At 38.6% G+C, this 19,172-nt stretch overlaps 1 protein-coding gene across 4 annotated transcripts in view; it reads right to left on the reverse strand.

Moving 5' to 3' along the window:
* LOC127416671 (suppressor of tumorigenicity 7 protein homolog) overlaps positions 1–19,172 on the reverse strand; it is a 57,430-nt gene that overhangs the window by 35,121 nt on the left and 3,137 nt on the right. For 2 of the 4 annotated variants that reach the window (XM_051656150.1, XM_051656148.1), the window contains exons 2-8: positions 12,356–12,615; positions 9,508–9,590; positions 8,661–8,820; positions 6,363–6,417; positions 6,057–6,172; positions 5,871–5,946; positions 4,206–4,360 (exon numbers count right to left, since the gene is read on the reverse strand). In XM_051656150.1, the coding sequence (XP_051512110.1) occupies positions 4,206–4,360; positions 5,871–5,946; positions 6,057–6,172; positions 6,363–6,417; positions 8,661–8,820; positions 9,508–9,590; positions 12,356–12,377 (667 nt within the window). In that variant the 5' untranslated portion in view covers positions 12,378–12,615. Of the gene's footprint in view, positions 1–4,205; positions 4,361–5,870; positions 5,947–6,056; positions 6,243–6,362; positions 6,418–8,660; positions 8,821–9,507; positions 9,591–12,355; positions 12,616–19,172 lie in introns of those variants that run through there. The other 2 variants (XM_051656149.1, XM_051656151.1) reach the window with 2 other exon arrangements.

A 19,172-nucleotide genomic window follows, 5' to 3' on the forward strand; every position in this document is an offset into this window, starting at 1 on the left:
CAGGGCTCCTATCCGGAGGTCACCAGAACCGGCCGGATCCAGCTCAATTCCTGCTTGGTATCGGACTCCACTGCTATGTGTCTCTTAAATGCAGCCGGTGCCAGCCAGACATCACTTCAGTCTATTATGATGGACTTCAGTGGATGAACTGATGCCAACTCCAGCCATATGCCATTGCCTGAACCTTGGACTTAGGATAGACTTCACCGAAATGACCAGCCAGTTTAACTGTGAAGCACCTCACTGATCTTGGCCAGCATCGCCTTGGTCTAATGATGGGCTACACTCTTAAAATGGAATACATAGACTCTCAACAAATTGCCAACAAAAGCCTTTATCAGCCAATTAACAAAGGACAATGCATCTATGTGAACTTCTGCAGTTAATACAGGATGAACTTCAAAAGACATTAGTCATTAATCTTACATTTCTTACAAAATCTTTGTTTAAACCCTGGCCCTTAACACTTAGTTAGTTTAATAATTTTAAACCATGACTTGCACTGCACATAAATAAGTAATATTGGCATTATATTCATGTTGTTAGCCAGAGGGGAACTGGCCCCCACAGTGAGCCTGGTTTCTCCCAATGTTATTTTTCTCCATTAACCAACATCTTATGGAGTTTTGTGTTCCTTTCCACAGTTGCCTTCGGCTTGCTCACTGGGGTTCTAAATACAATTAATAATTACTTATTTTTATACACACTTCATAATCGTATTTAATCAAACTACACAATGATATTAGGGGTTCATTCTCTGTTAATGCATTATTTTCTGTAAAGCTGCTTTGAAACGATGTGTATTGTGAAAAGTGCTACACAAATAAAAATGACTTGACTCAATCCGTTCAAAAGTTATAACCATTTTAGTAAAATTGACAAGCCCACTATGAATGTTTAGCGCCACCAAGAGGCAGAGGCGTGCAATTATTTTTGATAACTTTTCAAATTGGGACTCTGCTGAATCTTTTTGCACTTGTTTGGTTCTGATCGGGCAAAAGGCCTAGGATATTTTTTTTTTTTTTTCAAACAATCCAAAATAGCGGGAAAACAAAGGGGCGGAGAAAATTTGACAGGGGGCAAAACTCTTCGGCATGACGCAATATGTTGTTTCTAGCCCTTACTGTACAAGAGTTATGGGCCAAAATATAAACCTTTATACTATTAGTTAAAATTTACATTTGGTGTCACCATTGCCCTGTTCTGGACTGATTTTTAGTCCCACTTTACACTATTATGGGAGGAAAGATACGCTTCCCTTCTCTTCAGTCAGAAAATCCTGACGGTGTGGTGCTGGGCTCCATCTTATACGCCCATGATGACGTCAGCATAGGCGGAGCACCAAGTGTCACCAGCCAATCAAATTGGCGTGATGATTTAGGGTTTTTAGGTTGCCACCCCTGGGAGGTGCTCCCATAGCATCAGTTTCTGAAAAAACATCTTGTTTACTCCTATCATGGGAGCCAAGGTTAGGAGTAGGGCTGCACGATTTGAACAAAAACAAATATTAAATGACTGCGAAAATTTTACGATTGCGATTTGAACTGCGATTATGATAGACACATTTTTTTTATGTTTTTCACATGTTCCAACTGCCAAAAGACTACTGGGGTTTTCACACTTGAGTCCTCTTAAAAAGAACCAAACTGAGACATTTTGTTCACCCATAAATAAATATAAACAGTGAAAAAAAGAAATAAACATTCTCTTCTTCCTATTAAAATTGTACCCATCCACTGTGTGCCTGATTTTGTCCATTTTGTGACAGGTTCTCAGCCCACTTCTCAGATTTTATCATCCGACACCGATCTCCAATTTAGTCCTAAAGATAGTCCTAAAGAACTAGGCTTAATGTCAAAATGAAGTTGAACTGATAACTTATTGGTGTAATTAAACTTAAAGTGAAAGTTTTGGTTTGTTTGTTACAGTTTAATTATTTTTATTTCTTATTATATTTCATTTAACAATGCATTATATTTTAGTTTCAAAATATTTTATATAGATTTATTATATGTATGTTCCTACCTTTTCATTTTGTTGGATGTTGGTAATATTAGTTCCGCTTCCACTTGCCGCTGGGAGTGAAATAAGGCAACACTCTCTCGTGAGGTAAACAAATGACAGGAGAGTGGAGGAAGAGCGGAATCAGCGCATGTTTCTGTGCCTGGTTGCATAAAACCCCTTAAGGTTTTCCCTTAAGTATAACACTTAAAGTGTGATTTTCCCTTACCTAAGGAAATGACACGAGGGCATTGCATATAATCCCTTAGACCAGTGGTTCCCAACCCTGTTCCTGGAGGGCCCCCAACACTACACAATCAAACACCTGATTCAACTCATCAGCTCATTAGTGGAGACTCCAAGACCTGAATTGGGTGTGTCAGAAAAGGGAGATATACAAAATGTGCAGTGTTGGGGGGCCTCCAGGAACAGGGTTGGGAACCACTGCGGCTTAGACAGTTCTCTTAGCTAAGAGAAACCATTAAGGAATTGACTACAGTGAGCCAGATTTTACTGTAATAAAATTAGACTGTTACCATGGATATAACATTTCCCTACCTACTTTGAGAAGATCGGAAATGTCACGACCAACATTTGGGCAATTTCACCACATATAATATACTTTAACTTTATACTATGTTTTTATTTTCATTTAAATGAGTATTACACTTTCTCAGTATCATTGTTAATTAAATTATTGTCCGACCTTTTCTGAAGCGGTGAATAAATGCACGAGGGGAGCGTTGTCACGTGGCAACTGTTCCTTTTCTCAGCACTTTTCAGGCTGCACCAATCAGAGTCATTTGTGATTACTGCGTAAAGACCTACTGTACTCTTCAATTGGTTCTATAAACTAAGCCACCTTCAAGTTTTCCCAACCTCAAGGTTTACTTAGAAAAATGGCACTTAAGAGGCTTTATGCAACACTTAACGTATTTTAAGGGCATTCTTAAGTAAAAAAATTAATACTTTAGGGAAACCGAAAGGGATTATGATGTTTTACTTTTAAAACCCCTTAAGTAACACTTAACGATTATTTTCTGCAACTCCTTTAAATTTAAGGGAAACTTTAGGGTGTTCTTAAGGGAAAATAACACTTAAGGTGCTTTATCAACCAAGCACTGGACTGCTACTGTTAATGCTGTTTGCTCAGTAATCATTTAATAAAGATGTCTGAACTATGCCCCATCTTGTGTTTCATGTTATTTTTATGACACCTGTGATAATAAAAACCGCTGCACGCAGGACGCGCCGGTTAAGTGTTAATAAAGTGCTTGGGGCACTTGAAGCCGCGCTCTCACTACACGGCTTTTGGTCGCATTTTGCTGTTGCAGACAGATTTTCAAGGTCTCTCAGATTTCAAATCAGTGCTAGCTACGTCAGGGATGCTCGTAAAGTATGAGCAGTTCAGATATTTTCACGCCATGGTTGATATTAGTTCCAGATGATCTTGTTGTATGAGCGCTGCAACGACAAGGGCGAACTGCTCCAGCCAATCACATCTTATCATACATCTTTACGTACAAGAAAGGAAAGCCACAATTTGATCATAATTATGTTTTATTGTAAAATGCCCATGTCTTTCCAAACATTGTTGCTGCCATATTTTATTTTATTCGTTTCCATTCATTTCTGGTAAAATCTCATATTCACTCTCATTTCTCATGTAATTTATCAGAGCAAATGTTTTTCCCTCTGTTGGCCAGAGATGCATCTTGGCCAAAGAACTTGTAGTTTGTGCACATTGTCTGCATTATGTTGTGTAGTTTGAGCACTGCCAACACAAGACGACGATAGATGACAAGAAACCTTGTTGTGTAATGCGAGCAGTACAGCGTTTCGGATAGTCTGACAGTCATGTAGTGAGAGCGCGGCTTAAGCAAATGGAACCAAACTCTGAGCACTTCTGTTACTCTAAGCATGAGATGAAGTTGTAGCACAGAACCACTCTGAAAACACTGTAATAATGCTCTAACTTAATATAGACTGGACAGCAAATAATCTTTGAAGCAAGCAGACTATTTATTTATTTAAATGAATCTATTTACATTTATTTAATAATTCGATTTTATTTCGAATAATTGTGCAGCCCTAGTTAGGAGATTAACCAAGACATTAATTTTGTATAAAAAACATTGTATCTATGAGATCTTCTTACTAAAACAACTATATTAGTGTGTGTGTGTCTATGTGTGTGTACTCACTGTGTTGAGCTTCATACTGTGCTCCGTGGTGTTGAAGTTGTTGACTGCGTCGGTAGCAGCTCTCGCCAACCTTCAGTGCCTGTTTGAAGAGTTTTTCTGCCTCCACTATAGTTGTGGCTTCTTCTTCAGCTAGAAGAATATATGCAGTCGCACAACTACAACACACACAAATACATTTATTTAAAAACATTCCTGACCTAGGGGGCCTGGGTAGCTCAGCAAATAAAGACGCTGACTACCACACCTAGAGTCACAAGTTTGAATCCAGGGCGTGCTGAGTGACTCCAGTCAGGCTTCCTAAGCAACCAATTGGCCTGGTTGCTAGGGTGGGTAGTCACGTTGGGTTAACCCCCTCGTGGTCGCTATAATGTGGTTCTCATCTCGGTGGGGCGCATGGCGAGTTGTGCGTGGATGCCGCGGAGAATAGCGTGAGCCTCCACCTGCGCTAGGTCTCCGCGGTAACACGCTTAACAAGCCATGTAAAAAGATGCGCGGATTGACCGTCTCAGACGCGGAGGCAACTGAGATTCGTCCTCTGCCACCCGGATTGAGGCAAATCACTACACCTCCATGAGGACTTAGAGTGCATTGGGAATTGGGCATTCCAAACTTGGGGAGAAAAGGGGAGAAAATCCCCCCCCAAAAAACATTCCTGACCTAAGCATCTGGGTCATTATCAAAATATGGTTAAAAACATGACCTGTGACTTTTCCTAAAAGGCATCATTCTATAATCAAATCTTCTATAAATGAATATGAAATGGTTTGACTCTAAATTGTTTTACACATTTTTTAGTAAATATATTTGAATTTGTTAAATGCCTGAAAAACCCCTTCATCTGGCACACTACTTCTACAACATTTACAGTTAATTATATGTTTATTTTTTACTCATTTTGCTTTCTCAGGTCAAGCATTAGTGCAAGGCCTAACAAGTGAGCAAAACAAAACAAACAAAGGCAAAAAGCAAAACAAAGTAATTAATAATTTAATTATAAAATGGAAATGAATATATAATATAAATATAAATTAAATTAATAAATATTGATACAATTAAAAAATGATGTTTTCCCCTTGATTCCATGTCATGGGTGTAATCAAGGTAAAAATTACATATACAGAAAGTTGTAAAAACTTTTACAGTCAAAGTTCAGAGGAAGAGAAGGCTGCTCTAATGTGCATATAGTGATTTTCCCATCACGCTGAGAAAGTTATTAATTTACATATTAACTGTAATTGTTTCACTTAAATATGTAATTGGTGTTACATTGTTTAATGTTCATGTGAAAGATTTTTATTGTATGATTTATTGATTTTAGTCTGATCAGTTTTGTGATGCTACTGATACCATCTTACAACATCAATCTTTTAAAAGAATGTCACTAGTGTTTTCGTCTGGTGTTACAACCCTTGCTTCATTCGTGAAACTAAGTCAAGTTGTCCTTTATTAATAAAAATTATTTCAATATGTAAAACATGTTTACCATCAGACTTCGAGCAAAAAATTAACTGAACTGAAAATGTCAATATTTTGCATGTCGGAAAGTCAACATTTTCTGAGAATGACCCATCCATCTATCTGTCTGTGTGAATTTTAATGTGAATTGTAGCTCATGTGTCTGCTGAAGTTAACAGTCTCCATCAGTCATGTGTGAGTGTCACTCACTCTTCCAGATCTAGAGCTTCATGGGCGGCTGTGATTCGAGCCTGTGGATTGCGCTCTCTCCAGGCCTTCTGCATTACTGAAACATAGCAATAATACACATTTAACGTTATGTGAACGATCAAATCTTGTGTACTGAGTGTAAATGGTAAGTGTACAGTCTGCGTGTGATGTCTTGTACTCTCTTACTGGCATCTGCAGGCCTCAGATGATCAGAATCACATGTGAAGAATGTCTGATGATCTTGTGCTGACAGATTCATGTCATAGTATGTGAGCGGCTCTCGACCTGTGACCCATGTGTACCTGAACGAACACATTCACATCAGTGATTTTTTTCATCACTTCATCTACACAACAGCGTTATCACTGTTCACTGCCATACAACACAAAACAAAAACACACACAAACACACACTTTTTATTGGTCTATCAATACGACAACTGAAAGACTTCAACTTGAGCACAAAAAACAAGAAGAACCGTTTGACACTCACCGATTATATTCAGCTCCTCTGAACAGATTGAGTGGATTTCTCCAAACCTTACACTCTACACAGACACAGAGAAAGAGAGACATCAAACGTTGTCAAAACAATTATGTGCTTCAAAATGTTATATAATTAAGATAAACAGTAACGATATACACCTAAACTCTACAAATCACAAAGACAATCACTACTAATAACTGATTAATTAACAGATAATCATTGCTAGCTAAGATTATTAGAGTTCTTCAAAAGCCTAGTGCAAACTATATGACTCAAGCTAATCTTCTTTGATATTTTGAGTCGGTGACTGGTCTATGACTAGAAGTCTAAGATCACACCATCAACGGTTGTCTATTGTGCACTGTGCGCACTCCTGCCACTCGCTCGACAAGTCACAGATGCTACTGCGGATCTCAAACTTGCCTGAAATCTGTCTGACGGGTCGTCAGATGTGCGCACTGTCCCGACAAGCGAGAGACCGGCAATGAGCGTCACCCAATGAAATATCGAGAGAGCACACAAGGAGAGCATGGTATTGGGAAGCAGGAGACAAACAGTAATGAGGAAAAAAAAAAAAAATCAGCCACATCTCTCTACCCACTGTCTTTATTATTTTCAACCGTTTTTCTTTTTTTTCTTTCTGAGCAATTAAGCGCAAAATAATGGGCGCGGGCCATTCTTTTGTGTTTGTTGACATGTTATCGCAAATAAACTGTGCGCGTGTTTGTGAAAGAATTTTGTTAGCGTAATTTCAAGATGCGTTTTGGGCAATACGTTTGAAACGGGACAACACTAAAAACATTTTGAGATTTGTCCACCAAAACACATTTAGAGATGGTCAAAATTAAACTTTGCCAGTTACCAGGTGTGTAAATCGCCAGTTTCATCCCGATACAATCTTGTATTGATTCTCTTAGCCAGTGATCCAATGTTTGCCGGTACCTCAAAGTCGATTCAGCGGCCTGCGATCAATATTACGATATTATGTGCCTGTTTTACACAATCAATTGCATTTCTTATCTCACAAATGCAACCAAATTGTAACTGAATATTTTATTGAGCTCTCTGAAAAGTGCAAATCCAGTATCCACATTGGGACATCCACAGAAAATATAATACAGAAAAATAAATAATATGAAAAATAAAGTCACATACATGTGATGATCTGTCGCTTGATGACAACTCATTGCCTTGTGGAATGAGGGAAACACTACAGTGACAATTTGTCATCTCTACAACAGACAAGCAAGTATTTCAAACCAAAATATTTAAATACCCACGACAGCAGGCTATGTGCTACCCGTGTTTTTTCTTGGCTACAACTTCAACCGTAGAATTGAAAAAATCCGTTACAGTTTACTGTGATAAATGTTAGTAAGGGTGTTTTCTCTTTCCCTCATTAGCGCTGTTCAGAATATCTCAGCTGTTTAGCCGTTTGACATGGTTGAATTGCTCCATAGCACTTTAAAATAGGAAATTCTCATGTAGAATTCAAATGCGCCACAATATCGAGGGAAGCCCGATTTAATCACGCATGTGATCGGCTCTGCTAGAGCAGAGTGCAACTTCAGGCTTCAATCACCCCGCGCACATCCGTGTCCCACGTGAGAAGCATTTTCAGTGCTTATAAAATGAGATAAATATCACATGGTTGGTGCATCGGTGCAACAGAAATGCATATGGACGTTGCTGGCAAGAGAGTGTCAAAATAAAAGTGCATCTTAAAAAAAATAGAAATCGATGTTTACGCATTGAATCGATGACATTGCATCATTGGTGATTAGATCAATACATTCATCCAGATCGATGGTTCATCACACCCCTACCAGTTACGGGTAGATTTAAAAGGGAAATAACTGTCCGATCGGATAATATAAAAAACGGAATACATGAACATGCACAAGAACTTCACAAAATTCTTCAGTGTGTCCAACATAAACATGCAGAGACACAGATGTGGGAAGCGCACACATTAGAAGCTCAGTTAATATATGCACTCCACTAAAATAACTCTTCAATTACTTTGAATCAATTTTAGCATAATTAAGAGAAACTGTGCACCAGTTTTTAGCATTTTTTTTCTTCCTTTTTTGCACCTTATTATCATAACAAAAGAGATGACTAGGTCTACCGGCGATGTGTCTCGCTTGTACACTTGTGATCGGATCACCCAAAACGCATCTTAATACAAGGTGTACACAGGACCTCAGTCGGCTGCGATCAGTCGTGTAGTGTGCCTTTCTAAGAAAGCTTTGGTTTTTTTTATAGTTAATATAATGTGTAAGTAGAGAGCAGCATTCTGACCTGAAACACTCTGTCTGTTGGAGTCTGTGTCTCCATTACTGGTATTGGAGTTGTTTGGAGAACTGTTATCAACTCCACCTAAGAGAGGACGGAGGTGACTGACAGACACCTGCTCAATGAATGATGTCCCATACTTCCTGAAATACCACCACTCAAAGATCTAGAACAAAAAAACAAACAAAAAACACCACCACCTAAAGATTTACAACAACATAAAAAAACAATTCTCAAAGATATAAAAAACACAACAAACAACACTCAAAGATCTACATCTAAAACACACCAAAACTCTACAGCAAACAACACCACTTAAAGATATAACAACATAAACATTAAAAATATACAACAAAAAAGCAACACCACTCAATCATGTATGACAACAAAAAACAACAAAAACACTACCACTCAAATATCTAGGGCTACAACACAACAACAAAAAATACCACTCAAATATCAACAAAAACACAAATATCTGTGTGACTAGTGTGACAAGCTTATACAAGGTACATCTAGAGCTATATTATGTAAGTGATAATCTACAGTCCACTAAATAAATGAGCATATTACCCCTGCAACCCTTCGATTTAAATATAAATATTAACAGTCATTACAGTCATAACTTGATGAATACAACTTGGTAAAACACACAGACATGTTTATGAAGAATCAATGCTGTTTAAAGTCTAAGTAAACAATGTAAATATGCTAATAGTAGGACATTAGAAACAATTATCTGACATTCTACTGAGTCACACAACTGTTAAGAAAAACCTGCAGGCTCATACAAATATTTTGTTAAATCCATTGATTACTCTTAATTCTAAAGTTATTTGTTCATGTAACTCACCAGTATGAGTCCTGAAATGAGGGATGAGGTGCCCGTCAATGCCACATAAAATTTGGGGGTCAAAGTGTTGAGGAACATGCTCACTGCAAACACAACACACACACACACAAAAACAATTAGGTGAAAATATTAGACAATCGGCACACTAAGGGATTAGTATAAATGGAAGGAAGCACATGGGTGCAGTGAAATATTTGATTATTCCCTTGTTACACTCAAATGGTATACTGATACACCAACTATCAAAATCATTAATTCTCATTGTTTATCTGAATGCATCGAGTGTATCAAAAGTTCATCTGACAGCATATGGAACACTCTGCGGTGTGATATCATCCAGATCTCCACAGCTCTCAGGCCAGAGAACATTCAATGAATATCAACTATAATGACAGTGTACTGCACTATACAGCCCCAAAAATACACATGAAAATCCTACTAATGATGAGTGAGTTTGGTAAATGGCTACAACATTTTTACCTGTTGATCTCTCAGTATTTGTGACTTAACTTGACTATTTCTGGACACAATAACAGCCATAAATTAAACAGATCTGCATGATGTGTGGAGATTGTAATCAATAAAGAAATACCAAAAGAGGCTGCTGACTGTGACATTAATTTCCACGATATTTACATGTTTATTTATTTTTATTTTTTCAGTGGTTCAGATTACTGGATAAGGATTTATACTAATTCATTTCACTTTAACACTTATATTTGTCTCTGCACAGGTAGTTGAATATGTTAACAGAAAAAGTAACACACATATGACGTGAGTTTACAGCGGGACTACCTGTTTGTTCGACGTTAAATACAGACACACCTGTGATTATTATTGATGATTCAGTTGTGATCACATTTATAGTTTGATTTCACATAATTAGCAGTTGATCAGTCTAACCCTTCCCACTCTTCATTATGGTGTGTAAGTGTCTGTAGCTGGTCATGAATGGACCTCCTGTGTGTGTGTGTGTGTGTGTGTGTGTGTGTGTGTGTGTGTGGAGTGGGTCTCTTGAGCTGAATGAATGGACACAGCTGCTTTCAGTCGCTCACAGTGAGTTTCACTGTGTTAATCAGACCGCCTGAACACAATCAACACACTCTCAGACATTATCACACTTCACATCAGTTAGATTTATGTTGTCATTTTACAGGTCAATTGGATCTATCTGCTACTCTTTCTAATATAAACTCAAACATGTCTCATGCTACACCATCACATCTCATGCTAACATTACTCAGTGCAAACCATCTTTAAAACAGAGGAAAGACAGTTAGTCTTTTCCTATTTGTCTCTTGAATGCCTGCGTCTCATAAGTGTTAGCTGTTTTTGAGGGCTTGTGGTGTTGTAGTGAGTATGTAAAGGGGCGGTGGAGACATTTTTGAAGTTTGTTATCTGCTTTAATATACAATATTTCATGGGCAGGAAACTGCTCAGTTTGGGTGGCGCTTCAGTTGATCGGCCACGGTTGCAACGCTCTTTATTTCTGTTCGTTTATTATGCTTTTTTAGACTCAGACTCAGCCAATAGCGTGAGTTGGGGCAGGACTGTCTCTTTGTTCGATCAACAGCAGGCGGGACAGCTATTTGAAACAAAGTTTATTTTTGCCATTTCATTCAGTGGCACAGAAATTACACACTTTCAATTCAAGCCTTAAATTCAACAGAATGACTGATAAACTTCACAATCTAACCCACTCAAATGTGTTTTTTGACCGACATAAACAACAGGAAAGTCCAAGAAATGAATATCCTAACTCTAGCCATTAACCTAATTATAACCATAATAACCATTAACTTCCTCTGAAAACACAGGTCAATGATGAATGACATGAATGTTGTTGAAGCCCTTAGCCCTAAACTAAATCTGATTGGCCGGCAGAATGTTTATCCTGGATCAATAATCATGTTGATGCAAAATCAGGTCCTACTTGTGTAAATCGTGTTAAGCCATCAGACGGGTGTAAGCCTCAAAAGCTGCAAATGTAAATAAATTCCACAAATGTTAAGCAGATCATTAAAATACCTTTCAGCCTTTAATATATTGAAAGGTATGATGTGTAATAAAAAATAATAACAATAAAAATAAACTCTTATTGAACTCTAATCTCTGTCTTGACTAGTACTTTTCTGATGCAGTTGAAACTTTGTAATGCAGCACTTTTCATGTTACGGTCTCCTTAAGATGAATCGCTTTTGTTGTATCCTTCCTCATTTTGTAAGTCGCTTTGGATAAAAGCATCTGCTAAATGAATAAATGTGTAAATGATGAATAATACACAAACAATTCAAAGGAATTTCGCATTTGCAATAAGTTCCAATGTTTAACAAGTCTGAGAAGCATTTAGCTTTAACATATTTTTACAAATGTTTAATAAAGTAGATTGTAAATGCAGCAAAATATATTATAGACGTTACGAGACATTTCTAACACAGCCACACACGAGTCGTTGCTCTCTGTATTTATGCGTTTAGCTGATGGGTTTGAGGTCTATACCATATTTCAGCATCACTGAGACAATATTTAACATAATATTTAAACCACTTTGGACAAATGAGATGAATATTGCACACAAAATATAAATATATAACATAACTAAATGTAATGTAAAGGAAAACCCACAAATGTAAGAAATGCCTCTGTGCACTGCTTGTTTGTTTTATGAGAGTGAATGGTATCTGCCAAACTCTGGCCTTCAAATCTACAAGAACACACTGAGAAACACAGAGATAAAACAGGAATAAAGGATGGAATAAAAGAGGAGATGATGCAGAAACATGCAACGCACAATGTACGCAGGATAAATAGGCAGACGGGCAGCTGCGGCGGAGGATGGGCTACTTACATGAGGATTCGGTGCCAAACATGGCTGATGCAGGAGCTGTGATGGAGAGAGAGAGAAAGAGGAGAGGGGGGAGGGGGAGGCAGCTACACAGCGGGGGTCATCAACGCACAATGCAACCAACTCGCTGGTCGACGTGTCATGCCTGATGCTGCGCTGCTGTAGTCACTCGCAGTCCTGCTGCATTAGAGCTGCGGCCGTCAACATCCACTGACGTCTGTGTGTTCCAGAGCGCTGCACACACACACACACACACACACGTCCTGCATGAGAGCAGAGAGTGTGATTGTTCAGATAAGACAAAAGCAAAAAACACCCGATGACGTTACACACGACTGACAGACTGACCAATCACAACACATCTCATAACACACGCACATCATGTGGAGCTCATATGAGCAGACCATCAAAAACAGCAAAAAAGAGAAATAATAAACACTGATTTCAAATCACAGAAATGAACATGAGTGGTATTTCATCTGACGTTCAGCTGATGAAGCTGCTGCCCTACTAAAAACAATGTTTTTTTTTTAATCAATCCATACCGAAGCAAATAAAAATCACAATCACATTATTAGCAGCAGTCCAATGCAAATACTGATAACTAGAAAGCTGACTGCACAATGGCTGACATAATGTACTCTAAATATTTACATAACGCAATGAAATGACAGCAAAAGAGATGAGCTTATCTCAAACTGCTGAAAAACTAAACTAATATTTTACACAGTATTCCCTCAAAATTCACTATACAAAACTGAAACTGGATACTACTTATCTATTGTCTCTCAAAGTGGCCAAATACTGACTGATTAATTTGCCTGTCCAATATAATGAACCCTTTTCGCAGACTGTGATGACTCATATCCATGTTAAATAGAAGCATACATATAGCAAACTTTTCATATTTTCATTTTTGTTTTAATTAAGTGTAAAATCACACAGGGCTCTACAACCATCCTGTGCTACGTCTTATGCAATTTTTGTGAGAACACTTATTCTAAGTGCAATTTTCGTGCCAGGGCAAAGCACAAGTCGGCTTGGGTGGGAGTGTTTGCACTGTCTGAGTATGTGCGCAAACTGTGGGTGTACTGTATGTTAATGAAGTGCGCAAAGCGCAAATTGCTATTTTCCTAAGAAACAAGTAATTTCACTAAGACGTTTCAAAACCACGTCTGTTTTCAGCGAAAAGACGAAATTCAATTCCTGCATTTGCAGTTTGGAGATTCCACCTGCAAGTGGTAATAAAGTTCATGTCCAAACTCTAAAAATATATTAGAACATCAAATTACATCCCTGACAATCACTGTTAACCATTTAATGAAACAAAAATTGATGAGATGAGTTAAACTACACAATTGTAAATATAAATATAATAATTATAACTGAAAATTCATGGTTTATTTTTCAATTATAATTATGATGTTTATATTTAAAATTGTATTCATGATCTAATTTGTATTAGTAATTTTCCAGTTATATCACAAATTTTTATTTAACTTAAAACGCTGAAGTACCCGTATACATAGGTCAGGCATATGAGGTATCATTTGAAAGCTTAGAATCTGGAATTATCAGAAAATACCATCACTTATGCATTTATGTTCCACAAAATAAGGCTTGAAATTATTTGCGTCGCAAATTAGCGCCCCCTTTCATTTTTATTTAAAAGTCTTTCACATGGCACTTAAATGGACAAGTCATTTATCAAATGAAAGCTCTCATTCTCCGGAATGTGACTGTATAGTTTATTTTGTTGCCTGAGGGACAGTGGAGAGAGAAGTTTAGTTTTAAATGTGTGATTATTATATTTTTGTTATGGTTTGTGTGTGTGTGTGTGTGTGTGTGTGTCTATAATCATGTGTGACCACAGGGATGTTGTTGAGGGTCAGGGTGGGGTTGGGGACTGGGAGGGGGAGGGGAGGGGTAATAATGGGGGTTAAACGTTGATTCTGTGTATATATGTTTTGCTTTTCTTTGTTATCTATATGAATCAATAAAAAAATGTTAATCAGAATAATAATTGTATTTAGAATCAGAATGAGCTTTATTGCCAAATGTGCTCACATACACAAGACATTTTTTTTTGGTGATAGGAGAAACAAGCAAGTGCACACAAAACATTACAGTGAGAAACAGAATATAAAACAAGGTAAGAGTATAAATAGACATACAAAAAAATAGGATATATAACATAGAATGGCGTATCTACATGTGCAAGTGGTAATATATGTGCAAGGTAGGGGTATGTACAGTAGCTGAATTAAATATGAGTGAATTTACATATGTACATGACATATTCAGGGCTCCAGACTAAAAAAAATTTACTAAGGAGCCATTGGCTCCTAAACTGAAACATTAAGGAGCCAAATGGCTGTTTTTAGTCACCAACTCACAGAATTACTCAATTTAGATTGCTGTGTAGAAACAAGATAAAAACCAAAGAAAAGGAAGACAGCTGATATCACATTAATCTGAGGTTTAATAAACAGTATACAATATATAGTTGAGAAGATAAGTTTACATTCCCTTTGTCTCAAATGTTCACACCCCTTTCATAATTTATACAAATATAAGAGATAAAATATTTTTTATTTAATACTGCTCTTCACAATCTACATTACAGATAATTATATATAGTATGCATATAGTCTGTTGTCTTTTTGAGCATCAATGAATGTTTGCAGCTTGTGTAATAGTTGTGAACAAGTCCCTCAGTTGTCCTAAGTGTCAAAAGCTTGATTATTTAAGGATAGTGATCATATGAAGCCATTTATTATCACATAGTTGTTTGGCTCCTTTTTAAATCAAAATGGTAACAGAAATCACCCAAACAGCCCTGATCAAAAGTTTACATACCCTTGAACGTTTGGCCTTGTTACAGACACACAAGGTGACACACACAGGTTTAAATGGCAATTAAAGGTTAATTTCCCACACCTGTGGCTTTTTAAATTGCAATTGGTGTCTGTGTATAAATAGTCAATGCGTTTGTTAGCTCTCACGTGGATGCACTGAGCAGGCTAGATACTGAGCCATGGGGAGCAGAAAAGAACTGTCAAAAGACCTGCGTAACAAGGTAATGGAACTTTATAAAGATGGAAAAGGATATAAAAAGATATCCAAAGCCTTGAAAATGCCAGTCAGTACCATTCAATCACTTATTAAGAAGTGGAAAATTCGGGGATCTCTTGATACCAAGCCACGGTCAGGTAGACCAAGAAAGATTTCAGCCACAACTGCCAGAAGAATTGTTCAGGATACAAAGAAAAACCCACAGGTAACCTCAGGAGAAATACAGGCTGCTCTGGAAAAAGACGGTGTGGTTGTTTCAAGGAGCACAATACAACGATACTTGAACAAAAATGAGCTGCATGGTCGAGTTGCCAGAAAGAAGCCAATGCCACAAAAAAGCCTGTTTACAATATGCCCGACAACACCTTGACACACCTCACAGCTTCTGGCACACTATAATTTGGAGTGACGAGACCAAAATAGAGCTTTATGGTCACAACCATAAGTGCTATGTTTGGAGAGGGGTCAACAAGTATTGTGCTCCTTGAAACAACCACACCTTCGTCTTTTTCCAGAGCAGCCTGTATTTCTCCTAAGGTTACCTGTGGGTTATTCTTTGTATCCTGAACAATTCTTCTGGCAGTTGTGGCTGAAATCTTTCTTGGTCTACCTGACCGTGGCTTGGTATCAAGAGATCCCCGAATTTTCCACTTCTTAATAAGTGATTGAATGGTACTGACTGGCATTTTCAAGGCTTTGGATATCTTTTTATATCCTTTTCCATCTTTATTAAATTCCATTACCTTGTTACGCAGGTCTTTTGACAGTTCTTTTCTGCTCCCCATGGCTCAGTATCTAGCCTGCTCAGTGCATCCACGTGAGAGCTAACAAACGCATTGACTATTTATACACAGACACCAATTGCAATTTAAAAAGCCACAGGTGTGGGAAATTAACCTTTAATTGCCATTTAAACCTGTGTGTGTCACCTTGTGTGTCTGTAACAAGGCCAAACATTCAAGGGTATGTAAACTTTTGATCAGGGCCATTTGGATGATTTCTGTTACCATTATGATTTAAAAAGGAGCCAAACAACTATGTGATAATAAATGGCTTCATATGATCACTATCTTTAAATAAAAGACAGTTTTATTTGCATGTTCAGTCATATTTTCAAAATCAATGCCAAAATTCAAAAAATTTTGCCAGGGTATGCAAACTTTTGAGCAAAACTGTATATACATAGACAGTATATATATTGTTTTACAATATTGCCTTAGTCTTTTGCTGTTACCAGATGGCCCAGACACAAAGACTACAAGAGTGCAAATTGAATGAAATCCCAGATGCAATTTATTGTCCTACTCCAATCCCAATCAATAAAGAAAAAAGTGGTACACAACACAGGACTTTTAATTATAAAGAAGCCTGAAATAAGCATGGGACTCTTATTTTGAAATGTCTGCACTCCTATATTTTTTTTTCCAGTTGTGAGTTCACTGATGGCTGATTCGCTGAGAAAGTGAATCCGATTCAAACTGCTAACCTAAGCTCCTGAGTTTAAACCCTCATTTATTTTCTGGTGATTAATTAAAAAGATCCGGTTCAAAAGAATAATTTGTTCACGACTCTCTCGTGCTAGGTTTGTTGTTGTGTGCAGTGCACAAGCTTGTCAGAAACAGAACGGGTGAAAAGTGGCACGAGACACACTGGTGCGTGCTCTAAAGATGTATTCAATAACTCACAAGATGATATCTGATGAAACCGCATATGAATGCACACAACCCGATTGTGGCCAGTGCCGACCAGATTTTAAATTAAAGTCGCAATAAATTATTTTTGGTCGCATTTGCGGCCATTTTAGTCGCAGTCTGGAGCCCTGCATATTTATACATTATTGCACTATGGGAGTCCAGAAGGCAGTTTAATTGTTTGTGTGGTAAATGGCCTGAAGGTAAAAACTGTTCTTGTGCCTGGTTGTCCTGGCGCTGAGTGGTCTGTAGCGCCAGCCAGAGGGCAACAATTCCAAAAGGGAGTGGGCAGGGTGTGTGGGATCCAGAGTGATTCTACCAGCATGTTTCCTCACTCTGGAGATGTACAGGTCTTGAAGGGTGGGCAGGGGGGCAACAATAATCCTCTCAGCAGTCCTGACTGTCCGTTGCAGTTTCCTTCTGTCTGATTTGCTGGCTGAACCAAACCAGACAGTTATAGATGTACACATGACAGACTCAATGAGTCAGCAGCTCCAGTGGCAGGTTGAACTTCCTCAGCTGGCGAAGGAAGTACAACCTCTGCTGAGCCATCTTCACAATGGAGTCTATGTGGGTGTCCCACTTCAGGTCCTGAGAGGTGGTAGAGCCCAGGAACCTGAATGACTCCACTGCTGCCACAGTGCTGTTCAGGATGGTGAGGGGGGAGTGCAGGGGGATTTCTCCTGAAGTCCACTATTATCTCCATTGTTTTGAGCGTGTTCAGCTCAAGGTTGTTGTGACTGCACCAGACAGCCAGCTGTTCAACCTCACGCCTGTTTGCAGACTTGTCACCGTCGTGGATGAGGCCAATGGCCATGGTGTCATCTGCAAACTTCAGGAGCTTGACAGAGGGGTCCTTTGCAGTGCATTCATTCGTGTACAGGGAGAAGAGCAGTGGAGAGAAAACACATCCCTGAAGAGCACCAGTGGTAATATTGAGGGTCCTGGATGCGATTTTCCCCAGTCTTACTAGCTGCTGCCTATCTGTAAAGAAAGCTGTTGATACATCGACAGATTGTGGTTGGCACGGAGAGCTGGGTCAGTTTGGTTGAGAGAAGATCAGGCATGATGGTATTGAAGGCTGAACCGAAGTCCACAAATAGGATCCTTGCATAAGTCCCAGGTCCGTCGAGGTGTTGCAGGATATAATGCAGTCCCATGTTGACAGCATCATCCACAGACCTGTTTGCTTGGTAAGCAAACTGAAGGGGTTCTAGCAGGGGTCCAGAGATGTCCTTCATGTAGGCCAAAACCAGTCTCTCAAATGACTTCATGACAACAGACTTGAGAGCGACAGATCTGTGGTCATTAAGTCCTGTGTTTTTTTTTTTTTAGGAACCAGAATGATGGTGGAGCGTTTGAAGCAGCAGGGAACTTCACACTGCTCCGGTGATCTATTGAAGATCTGTGTGAAGATGAGGGCCAGTTGGTCAGCGCAGACTTTCAGACAGGCAGGTGAGACACCGTCTGGGCCTGAAGCTTTCCTAGTCTTTTGTTTCCGGAAGACCCGGCATACATCCTCCTCACAGACCATAAGTGCAGGTTGAGTAGCAGGAGGGTTCCAACTGGTGTTGGTGTGTCTGTGAAGTGAAGATCAGAACGGGGAAGGGGTGTGAGACTGGGCTTTTCAAACCTGCAGTAAAACACATTCAGTACATTGGCCATTTGTTGATTCTCTATAGAGCAAGGGGGAGGTGTCTTATATTTGGTAATGCTTTTCAGGCCTTTCCACACAGATGCAGGATTGTTGGCTAAAAACAGTTTTTTTTCAGCTTTTCAGAGTAGCTTCTTTAACCCACTCTGATTCCTTGGTCAGAGTGATTTTATCCCCACTTCTATAAGCATCCTCTTTGGCATGATGAAGCTGTCTGAGTTTTCCAGTAGACCATGGTTAATCGTTATTGAATGATAAAAATGTCCTAGTAGGAATGCACATATTCTCACAGAAACTGACATATGATGTCACAGTATTTGTGAGCTCATCCAGGTCTGTTGCTGCAGCTTCAAAAACACCCCAATCAGTGCATTCAAAGCAGGCTTGTAGTTCCAGCTCT

Source organism: Myxocyprinus asiaticus, chromosome 26 (genome assembly GCF_019703515.2).
Source record: "Myxocyprinus asiaticus isolate MX2 ecotype Aquarium Trade chromosome 26, UBuf_Myxa_2, whole genome shotgun sequence".
NCBI lineage: Eukaryota > Metazoa > Chordata > Actinopteri > Cypriniformes > Catostomidae > Myxocyprinus > Myxocyprinus asiaticus.